The sequence below is a fragment of the Heloderma suspectum genome, chromosome 11, assembly GCF_057233095.1.
Source record: "Heloderma suspectum isolate Gila_16-S chromosome 11, 16-S_ref, whole genome shotgun sequence".
Classification (NCBI taxonomy): Eukaryota; Metazoa; Chordata; class Lepidosauria; order Squamata; family Helodermatidae; genus Heloderma; species Heloderma suspectum.
In genome coordinates, this window is record NC_139468.1 from 18,642,343 (window position 1) to 18,661,931 (window position 19,589).

At 42.7% G+C, this 19,589-nt stretch overlaps 1 protein-coding gene across 1 annotated transcript; it reads right to left on the bottom strand.

Moving 5' to 3' along the window:
- Window positions 1-411: 411 nt before the first annotated feature.
- Window positions 412-17,694, bottom strand: MAPK6 (mitogen-activated protein kinase 6). The gene is made up of 6 exons (XM_084817077.1): window positions 17,569-17,694; window positions 10,590-11,784; window positions 8,272-8,416; window positions 4,787-4,951; window positions 3,374-3,575; window positions 412-2,787 (listed from the first exon to the last, which is right to left on the bottom strand). The coding sequence occupies exons 2-6, from the start codon at window positions 11,142-11,144 to the stop codon at window positions 1,698-1,700; spliced, it is 2,157 nt and encodes a 718-aa protein (XP_084673203.1). The 5' UTR covers window positions 11,145-11,784; window positions 17,569-17,694; the 3' UTR covers window positions 412-1,697.
- Window positions 17,695-19,589: the final 1,895 nt, after the last annotated feature.

The following is a 19,589-nucleotide window of genomic DNA, read 5'->3' on the forward strand; positions in this document are numbered from 1 at the left end:
AGCCACTGAACACCACTCATGGCAACACATAGTACTTTTTAAAATAAATGAGCCACTTCTTTGAAACAAGCATCCAGTTATTTTGCTTTTTAGCAAGAACATTGCAATGCAGGTTGTTATTCGTTCACCATACTCTGGATCACATTACACAGAAGTCCATCCCAAGTCTGAAAATACAAGGCATTTTTGTTTAAGGGTAGGGTATAGTATTCACTGGGGGCAAGGCCAGAACTACATTCTCCTTCAGACAGTTCTGAAATCTTTCACTGAATGCTTCATCTGTGAAATATACACAAGGAAAATACTTCCATTTTAATTTCTCACCCATCACAAGTGTCACTCTCAAACTCTCGGAACAAGCTTGAAACTTCTGCATATGCCTTGCAACTCAAGACTATCCAAGAGACAAGAGTCATTTTTGCTGGCCATGTTTTATTTGTTTCTTTCTTTAAAACAGGGGAGCCAATGATACATCGTTTCCAAAACAACCCCCCCTCCCGCCCCCAAAGCCCAGAAGGCAAAACAAACTGTCAGAAGACTGAGATGCTACATGCTACATTTAACCTAATTATACTCATGCTTGCTTTAGGGATGAGACAAGGGCATCATTCAGTAAAAACATACAGTAAAAACAAAATGCCTGACCATATAGAACTTTTAACCTACAGTAATGTTGTACCTTAATTGTTTCCATGCACACAACTAACATTACAAAAATTGTTTTAAAAAATTAACACAATTAAGACTTCTAGGAGCATTTTATAATAAAACAATTCCTAATTTCTTTGTAGAGAGATCAAGCACCGCCAAATTGCAAATTCCTATACACAGTGAGTGCCTTACTTGAAGTGAAATCTCTTTTTAAAAAATTCATATGGATCACCTCAGAATAAGGGGATGTTATTTCATCTCTATTTCAGCTATGTAGGCAATAAACCATAGTGCTAACAAGAACTTTATCTGTAAAGCAAGTTCAAAATTTTTTGACTTTCTATCGTTACAGAAAATATAATTTGCTAAAATAAATAAAAACGCTGCATATTAACATTTCCACTATAAAGAATGCATACCAGAATATTTATAAATATTGAATGATTTTCTCCATAATACCACCTACTACAATAATGCTGGCTAAATAGAAGTGCATTATGAAAAGCACTATGGGTGGTTAATGTTTTGCCACATACTGCTGTTACCTTGAGGTAGATAACACATGCGTACCAAATTCTGCATTCATTTACAGTTGCTGCTGGTATCATGTGCCTAAGAAATGTGTACAGTATGAAAAATTCTAAAATACATATGAATGAAAAATGTTTTCAGGGAAAAAATAGATATTTTCATGCAAATATGTATAGTCTCACTGTGTAATTTTCAAGGCAAGATTCTTATTTTTCCTCTGCAAAGCATGAACTGTTTAAACTGAGAGTGTTTCTAGTTGGTTTAGTGCATTTTCTTCTTGTTTTGTCCTGCAATTTGCATTGTTTTGCTCTGTTCTTTACCTTTGTGTGCAAACGACATGCCAGTTTAAAAAAAAATTGTCATGTAAAGAAAGTAATTCTGGATTGTAAAAACAATGGTAAACAGAAAACTAAGGAAATCCATACCAAAGATACATCATCTGATTTCAAGTAAAAAAATTACTTACAATAAAAAAGAACACACATTTCATGAATACAAAAAGAAATGTCTGCTGTTTAGTTTAGGTGTTTTAGAATGCTGCTGTATGTTTTATGGGGAATCTGAGGAGATGATTTCATAGCAGAAGGCGTTAGTGTGGCCTGTATTGATTTAAGCGGTGAGCCAACAGGGCTGTGAAACTGAGGAATACCTATAGCTTCGAGGTGCTTGTTAAAAAGAAATTCCCCGCTATTACTTAAAAAGCTCCCCTCTCTTTCTTTCTCCCCTAGCTTCCCATCTTCAACTGGCTCAGTTTCTAGCATTTCAGCATCTTCCTTCTTGCTAAAAAACCTGTCCAGATAACTGGTGTATGGATTCTCCTTCTCTATCTGCTCATCCTTCCTTACTTCGCAACAAAACTGGTCTATGAGAAAGCACTCCTCCGCACCACTTACAAGTTGGCTATCCCATGAGTTTTGGTACAGAGCTTCCAACTGGGCCAAATTAGCCATTCCTTTTTCTTGTTTCTCTCTGCTTACCGACTTTGATATGCCTTTCGACTCTAGGTGGGAGACTGAGCTATTCAGGTCATTTAATTTATCAATATCAGTTGACTCATGCTGCAAACTAAGCTGAATAGTTCCTGCTATAAATGAATCAAAGTCAAACCCTTGATTCTTCTCCTTTTCTGCAAGCTGCTGGGAGGCTTCCTCGAGAGCTATCTGAGCTTTCACCAATCCATTCCTTTCACATTTTGACTTGCCTTTTTTGTCTAACTTCTCTTTACTCTGCTCCTTCCAGTTAGAAAGATCTATTATAAGCTTGGGCTCATAGTAATGATTCACTTCACTCTCTCTCCAGACTAAATTATCTAGGTATGAAGAGGACCTCATTTTGTAATTGCAAGTGTGGCTACATTCCAGATCACAATACTTGTTTTCATGGTGATCTGGATATTGCCAACAAGGCTCAGTGGAAAAGTGGGTATCGAAAGCTGGATCCTCTAGATACTTTTCACGATCACCATCCAAATATTTGCGAGGATCTACTTGTACTTCTTCCTCATCAGTCCCATCAGAAAGAGCCCTTGGATCACGCTGAACTTCTTCAGCTTCAAAGTTGTTATGAATAGGCCAGTCGTGGTCTGAAAACTGACTCTCATGATATCTGCAATTATTAATGGCCTCTGTTAGTAAGTTATAGGCATCCACTTGCTTACATAGCGAAGAGTCAAGATACATACAGCTTATGAACACTAACACACTTTAAAGCTTAATAGTACTACATTTAATTGGCTGTTTCATGCTTTGGGGGGGCTTTTAAGTGACAGAACTTAATTCCTTTGTGCACAACTTGAGAAAGTATGAGATCTTTATTTAAGATTACATGAAACTCCAGTGTCATACTTTAGTTGTGCATTAACACAGACGGTCCTCTACTCTGCAGCATCATTAATTTTTCCAATATATATCCAGTACTGGGCAGTATAAAAAGATGCTCATCATCCCACTCCAGAGCTAGCTACAGAGTGTCCAACGCAGAAAATTTTATCCCTTTAACCAAAGTCATTTTAACTGAAGCTAGTGGGAAATGGTTTGATGAGAAGAATAATTATGCGCAAACATCCCATCCCTCTTCATCATGCTTCTCCCATCTCATAGCATTTTACTACCTGTTAAATGAAATTATCAGCTGGTGTTTCAGACATAGCCATAGCATGAATAGCATACAAAATAATTTTAAAGCACTTTACCTTTCCCAATTATAGATGTGGCTGTGACTCTCATCCATGAGCAGAATATCATCTACCTCGTCTTCAATGTGGAAAGGATGACTTGAAATGGGCTCGTCAGTTGGGAAGGAGTAAATACTCATATAAGGATGGGACAAAGCTTCTTCTGCTGTCAATCGATCCATAGGACTAAAGGTCAGTATTTGTTCCAGGAAGTCCAGTGCTGAAAAGGTTAAAGCCAAAACAATGACTTTTTTTCAAGTCAGTTTTAATGTGGTAAAGCATAAAACGCGAGTACAATGTTTACTTTATTTGGGGAGAAGTCTTGAAGTGTTTCAAATTTCTGGTCATTACAAGCATATCTTTTAGGAGCTCTATGTGGGGAAAAAGTAGTATCTCCCGCCTCAATTCCCCAAACGTGGAACACCCTGTTTGCTCCTCCTTTTTGGCTTGTGGCATAATATAGGATCTGTTTGGTTATTTTAAAAATTATTTGTCTTCGGGCATAATCTTATGCATGTTTAGACAGATGGCTAGGGTATGCTAGAAGTTGGGAGTTTTTCTGTCTAAACATGCATTGGATTGCACCCATAATGTTTATAGTTCATTGCTATAAATAGCAGTGAATCTGATGGAGATGGAGGAAATAAGTAGTGTAGATAATTGGGACTGATATGCAAGGAGATTATTACATGATTTTGCAGGTCCTGCCTTGGGCAGATCAGATGACTTTTAAGTGAATTTTAATATGACAGAGATGGAGAGTTTCTTAAAGCGTTATGTTACAGGAAACACAATATGCTAGGCTTGGTTACCTGTGGCAACACAAAATCACCTCCAGGCAGCTAAGTAAGAAAACTTTACAAAAGTTAACTCTTTTGTTTCAGACCACAAATGAATAATATTGGACTGTGCACAAAAGCAAGAAAAACTGTGCTGGATATATACTTGGTTGGAATTATTTGTATGTAATAATGCAGCGTTGGTAGCTACAGCCACCACTGTATACTACCACCCACCACAATTACAAATTCCTTCTGAACTAGTGCTTATTTCTGACTTGGATGCTATATTCAGTTCTCTATAGGCCTAAGGGATTCTGAACTGCCTAGTCTGATTCTCCCTTGAATACTGAATTTTTATTGTAACTTAGTGGACCAGAAAGAGGAAAGAAGATATTCCCATAGGGCATAATACTTTCCCAAGGTGACTGAAGTATTTACATACTAGGCACACATAAACACACCTGACTCCGCAATGCTCTTCAGCTGAAAGTATCAGTACATGGTATGTCAAAACTCTTACAGCGTGTAAGGCATTGTACATTGCCCACTGCAACAGCCTTAAAAATACATGTCACCTTGCCAACAGGCTCATAATCAGATATAGACAATAAGGAGTGGAGAGAAAGAAGAAAGGAAGAGGCCAAATTACCTTCAGGGCTAATGCCTGGGAGGAGCTGAGTTAAAGGTTTGTGTGGCTCAGTCATATCATTTTTAATGTAAACTGGGATGACATTAAGAAGTTCCTGACGGTCTTCCTCATGCACAACAGGAATTGATTCTAAAATCAGCTGCATCTGTTCAAGTTCATGTGCGCCTAAATGTTAAGACAAAAAGCACACGTCAGTTGTGGTCGAGGACCTTGTTGATTCACAAACACTGCTAGGATGTTTCTTATCACACCATCTTCATATACGCTAATAGCTATCTCAATTCCTCAAGTTCCAGACCTTATATAGCCAAAATGGCATCATCCACATACAAGAGGTATCAGCAGGCTTGGAGGTACCTGCTCAAAGTACAAAAATGCACACATCAAGAAACCTCAATGGGGGGACCCCCCAAAACAGACCAACAAGGACTAAATATGTTCAAGGACTATGGACTGCTGGGGAAAGGGGGAATGGAATGGAATGGAATGGAGTTGCTCCATACTGCAACATATTGGGCCGGTTCCATGACATGACAGCCCTTCATGGGGTTATTTTCCTTTGAGGAGCTGCAGTGCATGCTGGCCACCTTTCTGAAGATGCAACCCCCAACTGTGGGTTGTCATGTTGTGCAAACCCAATCAGTAGGGATCATTTGATGGCTAAACTACACTAGAATAACCTTACAACACATTGTGGGTTAGGCAAGGGTTGTTGAGCCTTCAAATAATCCCTGCTGGCTGGGTTTACAAAACAACCCCCAGTTGAGGGTGTGTGTGTTGCATATTCATAATGGCGTCTGGAATGCATTGCAGCTCCTCAAGGGTCAATTAACCCATGATGGGCTGTTGCGTCATCCGAACCACCTCACTCTTGCACATCCCACTGGTAATCTTGTTTCCTTTCCTTAAGAAAGAGTTCTTCGACTTTTTGCATGCAAATTCCTAAGAAGCTACAAGGTACAAAGTTACTTGATCCTGCCATTTACTAGGTACAAAGTCCAGGGCTTGAAGGGTCAGTCAGTCATCGAGATCAACCCTTACCTTAGGCTCCCTAAGGCTCCCCTACATTTTATTTATTTATTTATTTACAATATTTATATACCGCTCCACATCAGAAGATTTCAGAGTGGTGAACACGGTAAAAGAATAAAACAGCAGGTTAAAAGAGATAAAACATTTTTTAAAAAGACAAACCCCCACAAAGTGGAATTTAACAAACCACGGCTGGTCATGCAAGGAAGGCCTCTTGAAATAACATCTTCAGGAGGTGCCGGAAGGATGCTGGCACCTGCCTGACCTCTAAAGGCAGGGAATTCCACAGGAAGGGGGCCACGGAAGGCTCTTTTCTTGGTGGACTTGAACTGATCCATGGGTCCATGTAGAACCACCAGGAACATGCCCTCTGATGACCTCAGTGACCGGGCAGGTTGGTAAAGAAGGAAGCGCTCTCTCAGGTATCCTGGTCCCAAGTTGTTTACGGCTTTGTACACTAGTACTAATACCTTAAACCTGGTCCGGTAGCGAATAGGCAGCCAGTGCAGTTCCCTCAGCAGAGGAGTTACATGCTGAAAAGGGGCAGCTCCCAACAACAGCCGAGCTGCTGCATTCTGCACTAGCTCCAGCTTCCAGACCAGCCTTAAGGGGAGCCCCACATAGAGCGCATTGCAGTAATCCAGTCTTGAGGTTACTAATGTCTGTACCACCATAGTCAAGCTATCTCTGTCTAGGAGAGGCCGTAGCTGGCAAACCAGCTGAAGCTGGTAAAAGGCACTCTGAGCTGCTGCGACCACATGGGCCTCCAGCGACAATGATAGATCTAGGAGTACCCCCAGACTATGGACGTGATCTTTCAGAAGATCTGTTCTAGATGGAGTGCAACTCCATCTAGAACAGGCAATGAGCCTATCTCCCGGACCTGGGAACCACTGACCCACGGGGCTTCCATCTTGCCAAGATTCAGCTTCAGTTTATTGGCCCTCATCCAGCCCATTACTGAGTCTAGGCACAGCCTCTCCTGATTCAGATGTCACAGGGAGACAGAGCTGTGTGTCATCAGCATACTGATGGCATTTAGCTCCAAATCCCCTAATGACTGCTCCCAGCAGCTTCATATAGATGTTAAACAACATCGGGGACAAGATGGTACCCTGCGGCACCCCATAGCTCAATTGCCAAGGGGCTGAGGAATAGTCACCCAATGTTACTCTCTGAAATCGGCCCCACAGGTAGGACCAGAACCACTGTAACACAGTGCCTCCAATACCCATCCAATGGAGTCGATCCAGGAGGATACCATGGTCGATGGTATCAAAAGCCGATGAGAAATTGAGCAGAATTAACAGGGTTGCGCTCCCCTTGTTCCTCTCTTGATAAAGGTAATCCATCAGGGCACCCAAGGCTGATTCAGTCCTGTAACCAGGACAAAACCCAGATTGAAATGGGTCTAGATAATCAGTATCCTCAACGAGTGCCTGCAGTTGGTCCGCCATGACCCTCTCAAGTACCTTCCCTACAATAGGGGTATTTGTGACTGGGCAGTAGTTGTCTAATACCGTTGGGTCCAGAGTGGGCTTCTTCAGGAATGGCTGCACTACTGCCTCCTTAAGGACAGCAGGGACCACCCCTTCCCATAGGGAAGCATTCATCACTCCCTGGACCCACCCAGTCATACCCCCTCGGCTAGCTTTTATTGGCCATGAGGGACAGGGATCAAGAGGGCACGTGGTCGGTCGCATTATTGCAAGCATCTTGTCCACATCATCAGGCCGTAACAACTGGAACTGATCCCACAAAATTGGGCAGATGGTGGCATCAGACACCTTGACTGGTACTGCACTAACTACAGCCTCATGTTTGCTGTGGAGACAAGCGATTTTGTCCTCAAAGTGCGATGCAAGAAGGTCACAGCGGGTCCTCAATGGGGCCAGGGCGCCATTTACTGAGGAAGATGTTAACAACTGCCGGACCACTTGGAAGAGCTCCGCTGGATGGCTACTTGAGGACAGAATGGAGGCAGCAAAAATACACCTTAGTGGAGAGTTCTCATATTTCAAACAAGAGTGTATCAAAAGCAACAAAAGGAATACCACAGAAAAAGACCTTGTAATATCCCCATCTCTTTTCAGCATTTCTTCAATGGTCACTCCTAGTTCAATGAGCACATGATAAAAGAACTGCATCTTATTTCCTTTTTTTTTTTGCAAATGGTAGCATGGATTTGGCACAAACTGACCTATCTGTATATTTTGATATATACCAATTTAGGATTAAAACATTATAAAGAGAATTGCTGTTTCAAAATAATGGTTAATATTTCATACCCAAGTACCAACATCCACAAATGGATTAAGAGCATTTGCCACTTTTATTTCAGTAGGCTATTCACAAGCTCTTTGGAAAGGAAAAGCAACGTTCAACTGGCAGCACTAGCACTGTACAGTCTTATGCTTAACATGACAGCTTTGTACGCATCAGACTCCACCAACCTGCAAAGAGAGTTTTCCCTGTCAGCATTTCAGCAAAGATGCAACCTGCAGCCCACATATCAATGGCTTTAGTATAGTTGTTGGGCGAGAGCAAGAGGCGAGGTGATCTGTACCATTTAGTTACCAATCCTTCGGAAAGATGGCCCTAGAGAGAGAGAAATTTTACATGCATTTATCACATTGCATCCTGCCCCTCCTCCAAGAAGCTCAGGGCCACACATATGGGATTATCCCATTTTATTCTCATAACACTGTGAGGTTTGCTAGGCTGAGACTGTTTCTATGTCACCCATGAGCTCCATGGCAGAGGGGGGATTTGAGTCTAGGCCCACTTCCTCAAACCATATCCAACATTCTATCCACTACACTACTCTGGCTCGTATTATATGGGTACCACTTATGCCATGTAATGTTTTTATGCCAACTATATTTGTTGTTGTTCAGTCGTTAAGTTGTGTCCGACTCTTCGTGACCCCATGGACCATAGCACACCAGGCCTTCCTGTCCTCCGCTCTCTCCCGGAGTGTGCTCAAGTTCATGCCAACTATATTTACTGTGGCATAAATACTAGCCAATGTTTTCCTCATTTTAAAATGAAAAGATTAGACAAGTTTGACACACCTATCAGAAACTTTAAAACAAAGTCATCACCATCTTATACAATAATTACTGTAATGTATTCTATGTGGGGCTGCCCTTGGAAACTGCAACGAGTACAGAATGCGGCAGCTGGACTACTTATGGGACCTTGGCACACAGATCATATTATTCCCATTCAGTATCATTTACATTGGCTGCCTGTTGCTTTCCAGGCGCAATTCAAGGTGCTGGTTTTGGCCCTTAAAGCCCTAAATGGTTTGGGACCACAGTGTAGCATTAAGACCAGGGTCAGAAGCCCTACTCCCTGGCCCACCAGCAAGCGCCATTAGATTTGTGGGTACTAGGGATAGGGCTTTCCCAGTGTTGGCTCCACACCTCTGAAACTCCGTTCCCGAGGAGATACATGTGGCCTCATCACTGCTGATTTTTCTTAAAAAGCCTTGAATGCACATTATTCCAGTCTGTATTTGATGCTTTAAAGTCTTATCTGTTGCTGCTACTGCATGCATTTAATTGTATGTTCATATTCTTGTAATACTGTAAGCTGCCTTGTGAGGGCAGTGTGCCCTGAAAGGTGGATTTAAAATCTTAAATAAATTAGGGTAGTTAAATTTGCATCAATGCACACATCTGAAAGAACCAGGGGCTCTAATCTGCATTAGTGACTATGGATACAGAACAAGTGTGGAACAGTTACTTAAGATGGCATCCTTGTACTCCATGCAACTTAGATATGCAGAGCAATGATAGCCATTGTTCTCAAAGATGGAGACTTCAAAGGAATTATGCAATTTTAAAATCCAGAATGTCTCAAGATCCAAGATGAACTTGCCAGATGTCAATATATTCATTTGGTGAAGAGGCCTTTTTTGAGCCCTCTGCTGAAAGCCGGCCCCTCCAACCAGCTTTTAAGATAAGCAAGTTCAGCAACATCTCCAATAACATTGACTACCTTATAAAGGAAGAGATGGTAACGTTTCTTCACTCAGCTAAAAGTTTAGACCAGGGGTGGGCAGAAGGTAGATCTGGATCTCCTGGTAGATCTCTGGGTGATTTGTGGCAACAAAATTACTTCCCTTCACTCTAAGCTGTACTACAGTAATGAAGGAAGCTTGGGGTAACCAGGAGTGGGGTTCTGTGTGGAATGACTGCGAGCTTGGTTCATTCTTTAATTCTATGCCCTTTACACCAGACTCTGGTTGTTGGATATTTGAGTTTAAGGAAAAAACAAAGTTGATCCCAGAAGCCTGAAGTCTGCCCGTACCCATTAACATGACAAGCAACTTAAAAGAGCAGAACTTCTCAATACTGTCAAGGGTCTATACAGTAGTGGACAGATGTGGAAGAGAAAGAGGCAAACAACATCTCAGACTGGGCAGTATTTGTAATATGATTTCCAAGGATGAGAGCATTACTTGCCCACCCAGGCCTCGTAGGCACAGGATACAGGAACTAGCTATGTTGACTAATTCAGTTAAGAACAGTCTATACAAGCTCTTTACACACCAATTATATCAAGAGGTAAATAGCATAATTAAACCACACATTACATTTTTAGGTATAAGGATATACATGGAGTGCAGCAAACATGTATTGTACAGATAAACTTGTCGGGAAGCTATGACTGGCGGCAGCTCCCTACTGAGTGTATAGACAAGCCTGTCTATATACAATGGGCCTCATTTTTACAGAAAAAGGTTGTGTCCATCTTCACATACCTTATGGGAATAATGAGGGTCCATGATCCGTGCAAGGCCGAAGTCACCAATTTTCAGCACCAAATCTTCAGTATTAATGAACAGGTTAGCTGGTTTGAGATCTCTGTGCAGAACATTCGCAGAGTGAATATATTTGAGCCCACGTAGCAGCTGGTACATGAAGAGTCTGGCATGTTCTTCCAGTAAGGGCCCCTGCTCCACCAGGTTAGCCAGATCCGTCTCCATGTACTCTTGAACAATGTAAACACAGTTAAGTTCTGTAAGAGAGCCTACATCATCTGTCAACTGACTCCCATTGGGACCAAGGATTTCAAACACTTTGACAATGTTATCATGGTCAAGTCTTCTAATAATTTTGATCTCGCGCAGAGCGTGTTTAACACTCTGAGGATCTGTAAGGACAATTTTCTTGACAGCCACTCTTTTGTCACAGTCATTATCGACAGCAGAAAAAACTAAGCCATTGCCACCACAGCCCAGAGGTTTTAAGTCCATATACCGAGAACCTACATCAAAACCATGAATGTTCATGAGGCTTTCAAACTTCTCTGCCATTTTGAAATTCTGTGTGTTTTGTTTTTCCCTCTTAAAACTATTAAGCTTCTGCAAACTTGTAGAGATGCTTTCACTGGTATATGAAGGATCTTGTAGAAAAGGAGAAGAAAAACTTCAGGTTGACTGCACGATAGTTTCTTGACACTCTTGTTGCATTGTTAGCCAGTCAGGCCTGTTGTGTCCCCTTTAGATTTAGAACTTACACTCTACAAATCAAGCTGAGCAAAGATAGAGAGGTTGCAGCATTCATAGTTCAAGAAAGGTGCAGCATATCCGCAGACATTAAAAGGAAATACAAATAAATCAAACGGAATGAAGTGACATATTATGCACTCCGCTCTACTGTGCTAAACTGGTTAACATTTAACAAAAATGTGAATAAATATGCACGTAATAGGCTTCTATTAACATCCTCCTCACAGTGCAGATACATTCAGTGTTGGACTGGTCCTGAGCAGCTTCATTCTATGGTGTTACTAAGCACTTTTTTCTCCTCTTCCTTTTCTTGTTTGTTTACAGTCTAGTTTGTCAAGGAAGAGGCAGCTCTTGGTTTACAAAAGATGCTGTTAGTTAATGATCAGGTGGCTCCAGCTCACCACAATCACAATCAAAGCTACCATCCATTTTATTCTGTGAAAACCTAAGGAAAAAGAAACCACATATCAGCATTTCAAAATCATACACACTTTTGAAGTAAACAGTGCTTGACAGGGGTGTTTTTGGTGTAACTGGTGGATGGACAATAGGACGTAAAGAACTCCCATGTACAGAACTAGGCATTACAAATCTTTTGATCTGCTGGAGAAACCAGATACAATGCTGATCTCCTTCTGAACAAGTTCATTCTGGTTAGTCATGTACTCCCGACCCCACACATAGCTAAGAGAAACTCTAAAAAGTTCTCAAGTTTTCATCTGTACAGGCAACTCAAATTTGATATCCAGCTGTCTAGTGAGAGCTTACTATTGAGGCTTTAGTTTGCTGAATTTTTTGTAAAGGAAAGGGTTCAGCTACTTGAGCAGAACAGATGAGTTAAATACCTCCCACTTAAAAGAAACTTGCTCCTCGGTATTTCAAAGAAGTTTGAAGATACTGGCTGCAAACAAAACCAGAAGACTATGTGTGCTATATAAGCAACAAGAAAATAGAGCTTCGGCTATTGGGCGGTATAGAAATAAATAAATAAATAAATAAAGTAATTCAGTTTGTCATTCATAAAGTTATGTATCTATCCTCTTTTATTATGGCCAGACATTTCATGACCACACACAAGATTAACAGCACAGCTCATGTTGCATTCCCCATTAGAAGCAGAATTCTTAGCTGAAATATCTATGTATTTTCATCCTATTATGGGGCAAAATTGTAGTTTTCATGGTATTTACCAGAGCTGCTATATTATGGATAAGCTTGAAGGTAATATAGGGGTATAATTGAGAACAGAGATAAGCACAATACATTTGATAATACAGCTGTGTTTTGTAAAGGGGGCAATATTACCTAGAAGTATTGCTGTTGATAGCAAGAATACTAGCTCATTATTTCTTTGGCAAATGATTTGCAAATCTTTAAGCAAAATGTTAAGTAGTCAGTTATAGTTACTTGGATAGAATGTTAAAAACCCACAAATGACTTGTTACTGCAAATAAATTAACTACTCAGGGGATCTCCACATACCAGCTCAACAAACAATAAAAGTTCTCAGACGCTCCTTTCTCTCAGAGCCTAGTTTCATAGATTATGAGTTCAACCAATGAAGTCACTTCCTATGGAGATAACATTATTTTGAGAAGTCCTACATTACAGTAGTACCTACTTAGTAGCTACTCCTTTTTACTTCAAGAGCTTCCTGTTTTTACATTAAGCTCTCATTCTAAAAGTACATATTCTGAAAACGTGTCACTGAAGTCTGTTTGAGGCCTACAGGATTACTGTAAACTAACACACTTGAGGATAACAGACTTATAGAAATGGGAGAATTGTTATCTTTGTTTTATTATTCAAATATTACACAACTGAAACTGGTGTGTGGGCAACAGAAGAGCAACCATCCTTAAAACAGTTTACAGCTTCCAGAATGAGAATTAGTCCAATGAATGAGAATTAGTCCAACTTAGTGTCAAGCTGTCACTCACTGTTGGAAGGAAAGACAATCTTGAATACACTTTCATAACAAAAATGTGGTGTGCCCTTAGATTACAACCTGAATAAGTTTATAGTGTCTGCCTTTTTCTTATTTCCTTTGCTATGTAGATCACCCACTAGAAAAACCAAACTAGCCCAACAAGTCATTGGTTTGTAGTTGCACATCACTATCAATGCTTCAAACAGCTTAACTTGTAGTAAGTGAAGACTTCAGTTCTAAGTTATCCTCCAGCTTTTCCTCTACATTTGTTTCTATTGTGACCAGTTAAGCAGTGCAGTCTCAAAGCTAGTTATCTTTAAGTCACTGTTTAAATTTAAACTATTAAGCACAGAATGGTGCTTTGACAGAAGATCACAAGACATTAAATTAAAATGTCTCTCCTGAGTCACTTTTGTATGCTTCAAAACAGAGAAGTGTACCATTAAAATTTTGTTAAATTAAGCAGTTTTCTTCTGTTATTATCACCACTAAAAAGACATAATAAAAAGCTGCCTCAAGCATAGCTTTCTGGAACTTCCACAAGCAAGCTGATACTCAAATGTGCCAGGAGCTTATGACATATTAGTCAACTTTAGGTCACTGAGCTTCAGTATAAGCTGCAAGTTTTAATCACAGCTCCAGCCTACCTTGAAAGTGACTGAAAAAAATCTACAGGAAGTTAGAGCATTAATACTTTCTTCAGTCCTTTACAATTCTCAACTCCTTTACACCTACAATAACATTCTGAGGCAAGGTAGGTTGAAAACATACTTGCCTGAGGCCAACCAAAAAGCTTTATGACCAAGTGGGAATTATAAGATGGATCTTTCAGGCACTACATTTTATCTTCTATAACATGCTTGGATGGCTCTCAACAAAACATCTGCAGTTACACTAGAGTGCAACAAGTATTCAAAAATAAACAACATAACAAAGACACTGGATACACAGCACAAGAGGTGACCGGTCAGATTCCATCCCCCCCGCCCCTGGTCAGTGTTATAGTATTTTATGAACAGCCTTTCATTTTTAATTTCGCTGTTTACCTGTATAATTATATCATATAGAACTATAAGCTCCACAACAGTGTTCTCATTTTACTAGAGAACTGCCAGTTACAGAGAAGATATTGTACTGTTTACTTGGGCTTTAAATATGAATTGTCCTGGTAGTGGTAACACACACAGGAAGTCTTCTAGCTCAATACAGTTTGCAACAGTTCGTTCAAATAGATATGCTTTTGAAAGAGATTCCAGCCTACTTTTTACAGGAAATAAAAGAGATTTTGAAAGAGATTCCAGCCTACTTTTTACAGGAAATATTACATACTGCTGATCTTGACTGTTCAGTACACTGGTTTTGACAATTTCAGAGTAAGAGCTTCTAGTAAGACTAGTATTTTGTACTGACAGATACCTGACTGATTTGTGTAACAGGAACTCCTATTTTTTACTACAAGGAAGGCTTTGTAAGAGTTAAAAGAAAGCTGTTATACAACCCGATATAAAACCAAGCTCCATCTGTGTAACTATAAGAGTGCTTATGTGGATTTTTTAAAAATATCAGCCACGTTACAAGCTGTAGGCAGTGAGTCATCATAAGAACTCCTGAAACTGCAGCTTTTTCTCAAACCTCCCACCTAGTCCCCACACATCCTGAAAGCCGAGGTATTGTTAATTTACATATGCTCAATCTGATTAAAAGATATATGTATAAAAGGCCACAGTAAGCAAGAGATTAGATGTTCTGTTAATACTAAACAAATACTAAACACACTCTGTATTCCCAGAGAAATGTATGCTGTTTGATCTTTGTCTAGAGTTGTCTTCCAAAGTTACTACTTTCTGTACAAGAATGAACCACAGAGTTCACCCACCCTCAGAAAAAAGAGGTCACAAAAAGTAGACGGCAGAATTTAACGGAAACTACTACTACTAACTTGAATCACCACTAAAAGCACTACTTTCAATTTCTATTCTACATCTGAAGGGTAGCTGACTTAGAATAACCAATTTAGGATGCAATCCTGTGCATGTTTAGTCAGAAAAAAGTCCTATGACTCCCAGCATTTGGAATGCTGGGAGTCGTAGGACCTTTTTCTGTCTAAACATGCACAGGATTGTATCCTTAACCTCATTTTCTTTTCTTACATAAAGGAAAACTCTACTCTATGTAGTAGAGTATACTACGGATACACTTTTAAGTCCTATTGATCTCTAGGATATTCTTCTGAGTAAATATACACTGCATTATTCTGTTAAGTTACTTGTAAATTAAAGAACACAGTTCTCTTGAAGAGGTTCTTTAGCTCCCTTTAAAGTTCAGAAGGACACACCTCATTTGTGTGCTCTTTTTAGACAAACACTATATAGCTCCTTCTGACTGAATTACACAAGCAGTTGAAGTAATCTTGGTCCCTTTCCAGTAATAAGCAATATGGTGCTAACATGTGGAACAAGAGGTTGCGAACCAAAAGGTAAGATGTAAAGTCACATTCTCAGAGACACCCATCCTTGGCAACTTCAGGAAGGAAAACTCCTAACAATCCTTCTGCCGCAGCCTGTTTGCTCCTTGCCATAATTTTCTTCACAGTCAGTGTGACACGTAACAACATCCTCTACACTAGCAGAGACTGATATTATAACAAGGTCTTGGGTGCACTGAGGAATGCACAACAAAAAAGGTCTACCTTCGGATGTATTTCAGCCAGAACACAAAGACAGACTGGGGATGGAGAGAAAGAAATAGGCTCTTAAAAATTATACAGCCTCTTTTAACCACAGGGGCCCCTTAAACTCTGTCATTATTATAATGCAGCTGCTTTCACACCACAAATAGCAGTTTTCCTGGGGCAGTTCTTAGAGCGGAGGCAGCGGCAAGCGCTAGTAACATAAAAAGGAAGAGAGGGTCTTCTCTAGCTCTTTTGGATGAAGAGAAAAAGAAGCACAAGTTTTCCCTATTCGATCCCTCTGTAATTCGACACAAAACACTGCAGCTGCTGCTTTGAAGAGCTCAACGCGAGAGAGTGGAGACCAGGAAATGAATGAAGAGTGTCCTAAAGGCAAGAGAGAAGCCGCCAATGCCGCAGTGCCTGGTGACACTCAAACTGGGGGTGGCGGGGAGGAAGGAGTCGAGTAAATTTGTTTCGCAAGAAAGCCACCGCGTCAGACCCATCGAATCTTTACTCCGGATTAAGAAATCCGTCAACAAGTCACCATTTAGGAGTCCACTCCGCCGGCTTCAAACGAGAGGCACACGCACACAACGCAATTCTATGCACGTTTAGTCGGAAGTAAGCCCAGGTGAGTGGTGGGGCTTTCTCCCGAGTCTGCATGCATAGGACGACTGCCCACTTAACAGCGCAACCCACACGTAACAGGGGAGTGTTTAGGATGGCAGCTTGATTAAGAGCTCACGTTGTGCCCTTCTGGGGGCCGCCTGGATCGTGCGCGCGCGCGCCTCCCCTCATGCCTTTCTTTCCCCGCAGAGGGTAGTATCCAATGCGAGCCCTACGTAGAGCAGACCCACTGAAATGAATGGGCATTTCAGCTGGTCGTGACTAACGTAATCCCCGATTCATTTCAGTGGGTCTACTCTACGTAGGGCTCGCACTGGATACTATCCGATGACTTCTCCCGAAGGACGCTTTCCTAGGGAGGCCGTCCCCATGGAACTCGGCGGGGCTTCCTTCCGAGTAAAGCACGTGCCTGGGATCGCGCCGCCAGAGGATCCCACTCAACCCCCCCGCCCCCCGCCGCGAAGGCAGCGCTCGCGCGGCGGGCGCTCGAAGAACCGCGGGAGCCCCAGCCGGCGTCCCACGCGGGCCCGCCCGCCTCCACGCCCCCCTTGGGAGAGAAGGGCCAGAAAGCGGGGAGGGAGCGACAACGAGGGCCGGGCGGGCCTCCTTTCGGGGAGAGCGGCTTCCCCCGGCAGGCCACGGCGCGCCTCCCCAAACCCTCCGTCGGCGGGAACGGCCCACGCGACCCGGGCCGAGGGGACGCTCCCTTCCTCCCGCTGCCCCAACGCTTGCCCAGGGAGCCCGGCCGGGGAGCGCGTCTCCCCCCTCGGCGGGCCGCCGCACTGCGGAAGGCCTGCCCGGCTGGCCCTCGTCGCGTCGGGCGGGCCCGGCGGGGCGCGCGGCGGCCGGGAGAGAACAAAGCGCCTTTGTGCAGTGGCAGCAGGGGGAACGAGCCCGCCGCGGCGCGCAGCGCGGCCCGCGCCCGGCCCGCCCGGCCCAGCCGGGCCGCCGCGCTCCGCTTCCCCTTGCCCGCGCGTCGCTCCCGCCGCCCTCGAACTCACGGGGCTGCCCAGGCTCATGAGGAAGAAGAGGGGGCGCCTCACGGAGCCGCCGCCGCCGCCGGGCCTTCGCGGCAGGCTCTCGACAACCGCAGCCCCGCTCCCGCCGCGGCTACTGCCATGTAACCCGGCTGAGAGGACAAGAGAAGGGGCGGGCGGGCCGGCGGGCTCCGCCTTCGCGGGGGCGGGCGGGAGGAGGGCCCGAGCGGCTCCGCCCGGGGGCGGGGCGGGGAACGTGGCGGTTGAGGTCAAGGCGGGAGCGGCGCGCGGCCTTGTCTGAGGGGGCGCCGGAGAAGGGCGGGGCGCGCGCGCCGACGGCGCGGCCGTGTGGTAGCAGTGCTATGAGGCGAAATGTTGTTACCGTCGCTACTTTTGCTGTTGCTCAGTCGTGTCCGACTCTTCGTGGCCCCGTGGACCACAGCACGCCCGGCCTCCCTGTCCTGCGCTCTCTCCCCGAGCGTGCTCAAGCCCATATTCATTGCATCGGTGGTGCTATCCAGCCATCTCATCCTCTGCCGTCCCCGTCTCCTTTTGCCTTCAGTCTTTCCCAGCATCAGTGACTTTTCCAGTGACCTTTCTCTTCACATTTGGTGGCCAAAATATTTGAGCTTCAGCTTCACTGTCTGTCCTTCCAATGAGCACTCGGGGTTGATTTCCTTTAGGCTTGACTGATTTGACCTCCTTGCAGTCCAGGGGAGTCGCAAGAGTCTTCTCCAGCACCACAGTTCGAAAGCATCAATTCTTCCCCGCTCAGCCTTCCTTATAGACCACCCTAATGGCAGAAAGCGAAGAGGATCTCAAGAGCCTCTTGTTGAGGGTGAAAGAGGAGAGTGCAAAAGCTGGTTTGAAACTCAACATTAAAAAAACGAAGATCGTGGCATCTGGCCCCATCACTTCCTGGCATATAGAAGGGGAAGAAATGGAAGCAGTGACAGATTTTACTTTCTTGGGCTCCAGGATCACCGCAGACGGTGACTGTAGCCATGAAATTAAAAGACGCTTGCTCCTTGGGAGGAAAGCTATGGCACACCTAGACAGCATAGTAAGAAGCAGAGACATCACCTTGCCGACAAAGGTCCGTCTAATCAAAGCTATGGTTTTCCCAGTAGTCACTACTACTGTTATTTAATACATATTATATGTGTTAAATACGTTGTTATTATTACGAATAACGCCAGTAACGACAACGACCCTTTCGTATCATTATTATCCTGCGAAATGTACTATTACTATTATTTGATACATATTATTACTCTGCCTGTTAATTACATCATTAATAATAACACCAGTGACGACAACAACCCTATCCTTTCATTATTATCAGGCAAAATGCATTATTATTATTAGATACATATGTGTTCAGTACATTATTATTTATAATAACGCCAGTAATAACGACCCTATCGTATCATTATTATCCGGTGAAATGTATTATTAACATTATTATTATTATTAACAATAATTATGTATTAAATAACATTAATAATAATAAATTTCTCATGATAATAATGATTTGATACGGTCATTGTCATTACTGGCATTATTATTAATAATATGTATGAAATAGTAATATATTTTGCCTGGTAATAATGATGCGATATGGTCATCATCATTACTGGTGTTGTATTTATTTATTTATTATTATTGCATTTATATCCCGCCTTTTTTCCTCTTGCAAGGAACTCAACGCACCTTACATTATCCTCCTCCTCCTCTCCATTTTATCCTCACAACAACAACCCTGTGAGGTAGGTTGGGCTGAGAGTGTGTGACTGGCCCAAAGTCACCCAGTGAGCTTCCATGGCCTAGTGGGGACTAGAACCCGGATCTCCCAGCTCCCAGTCCAACACTCTTGCCACTACACCACACTGGCGTATTTATGCGTCGCTTCCCACCACAAAAAGCAGTTTCGAAGTGACTTGCATACACAATACAGAATTCCATGATCAATAGAACAGGAATAATAAGAAAAGGGGGAAAAGCACACAATATCAATATAAATCATAATCAGTACAATAATAAAA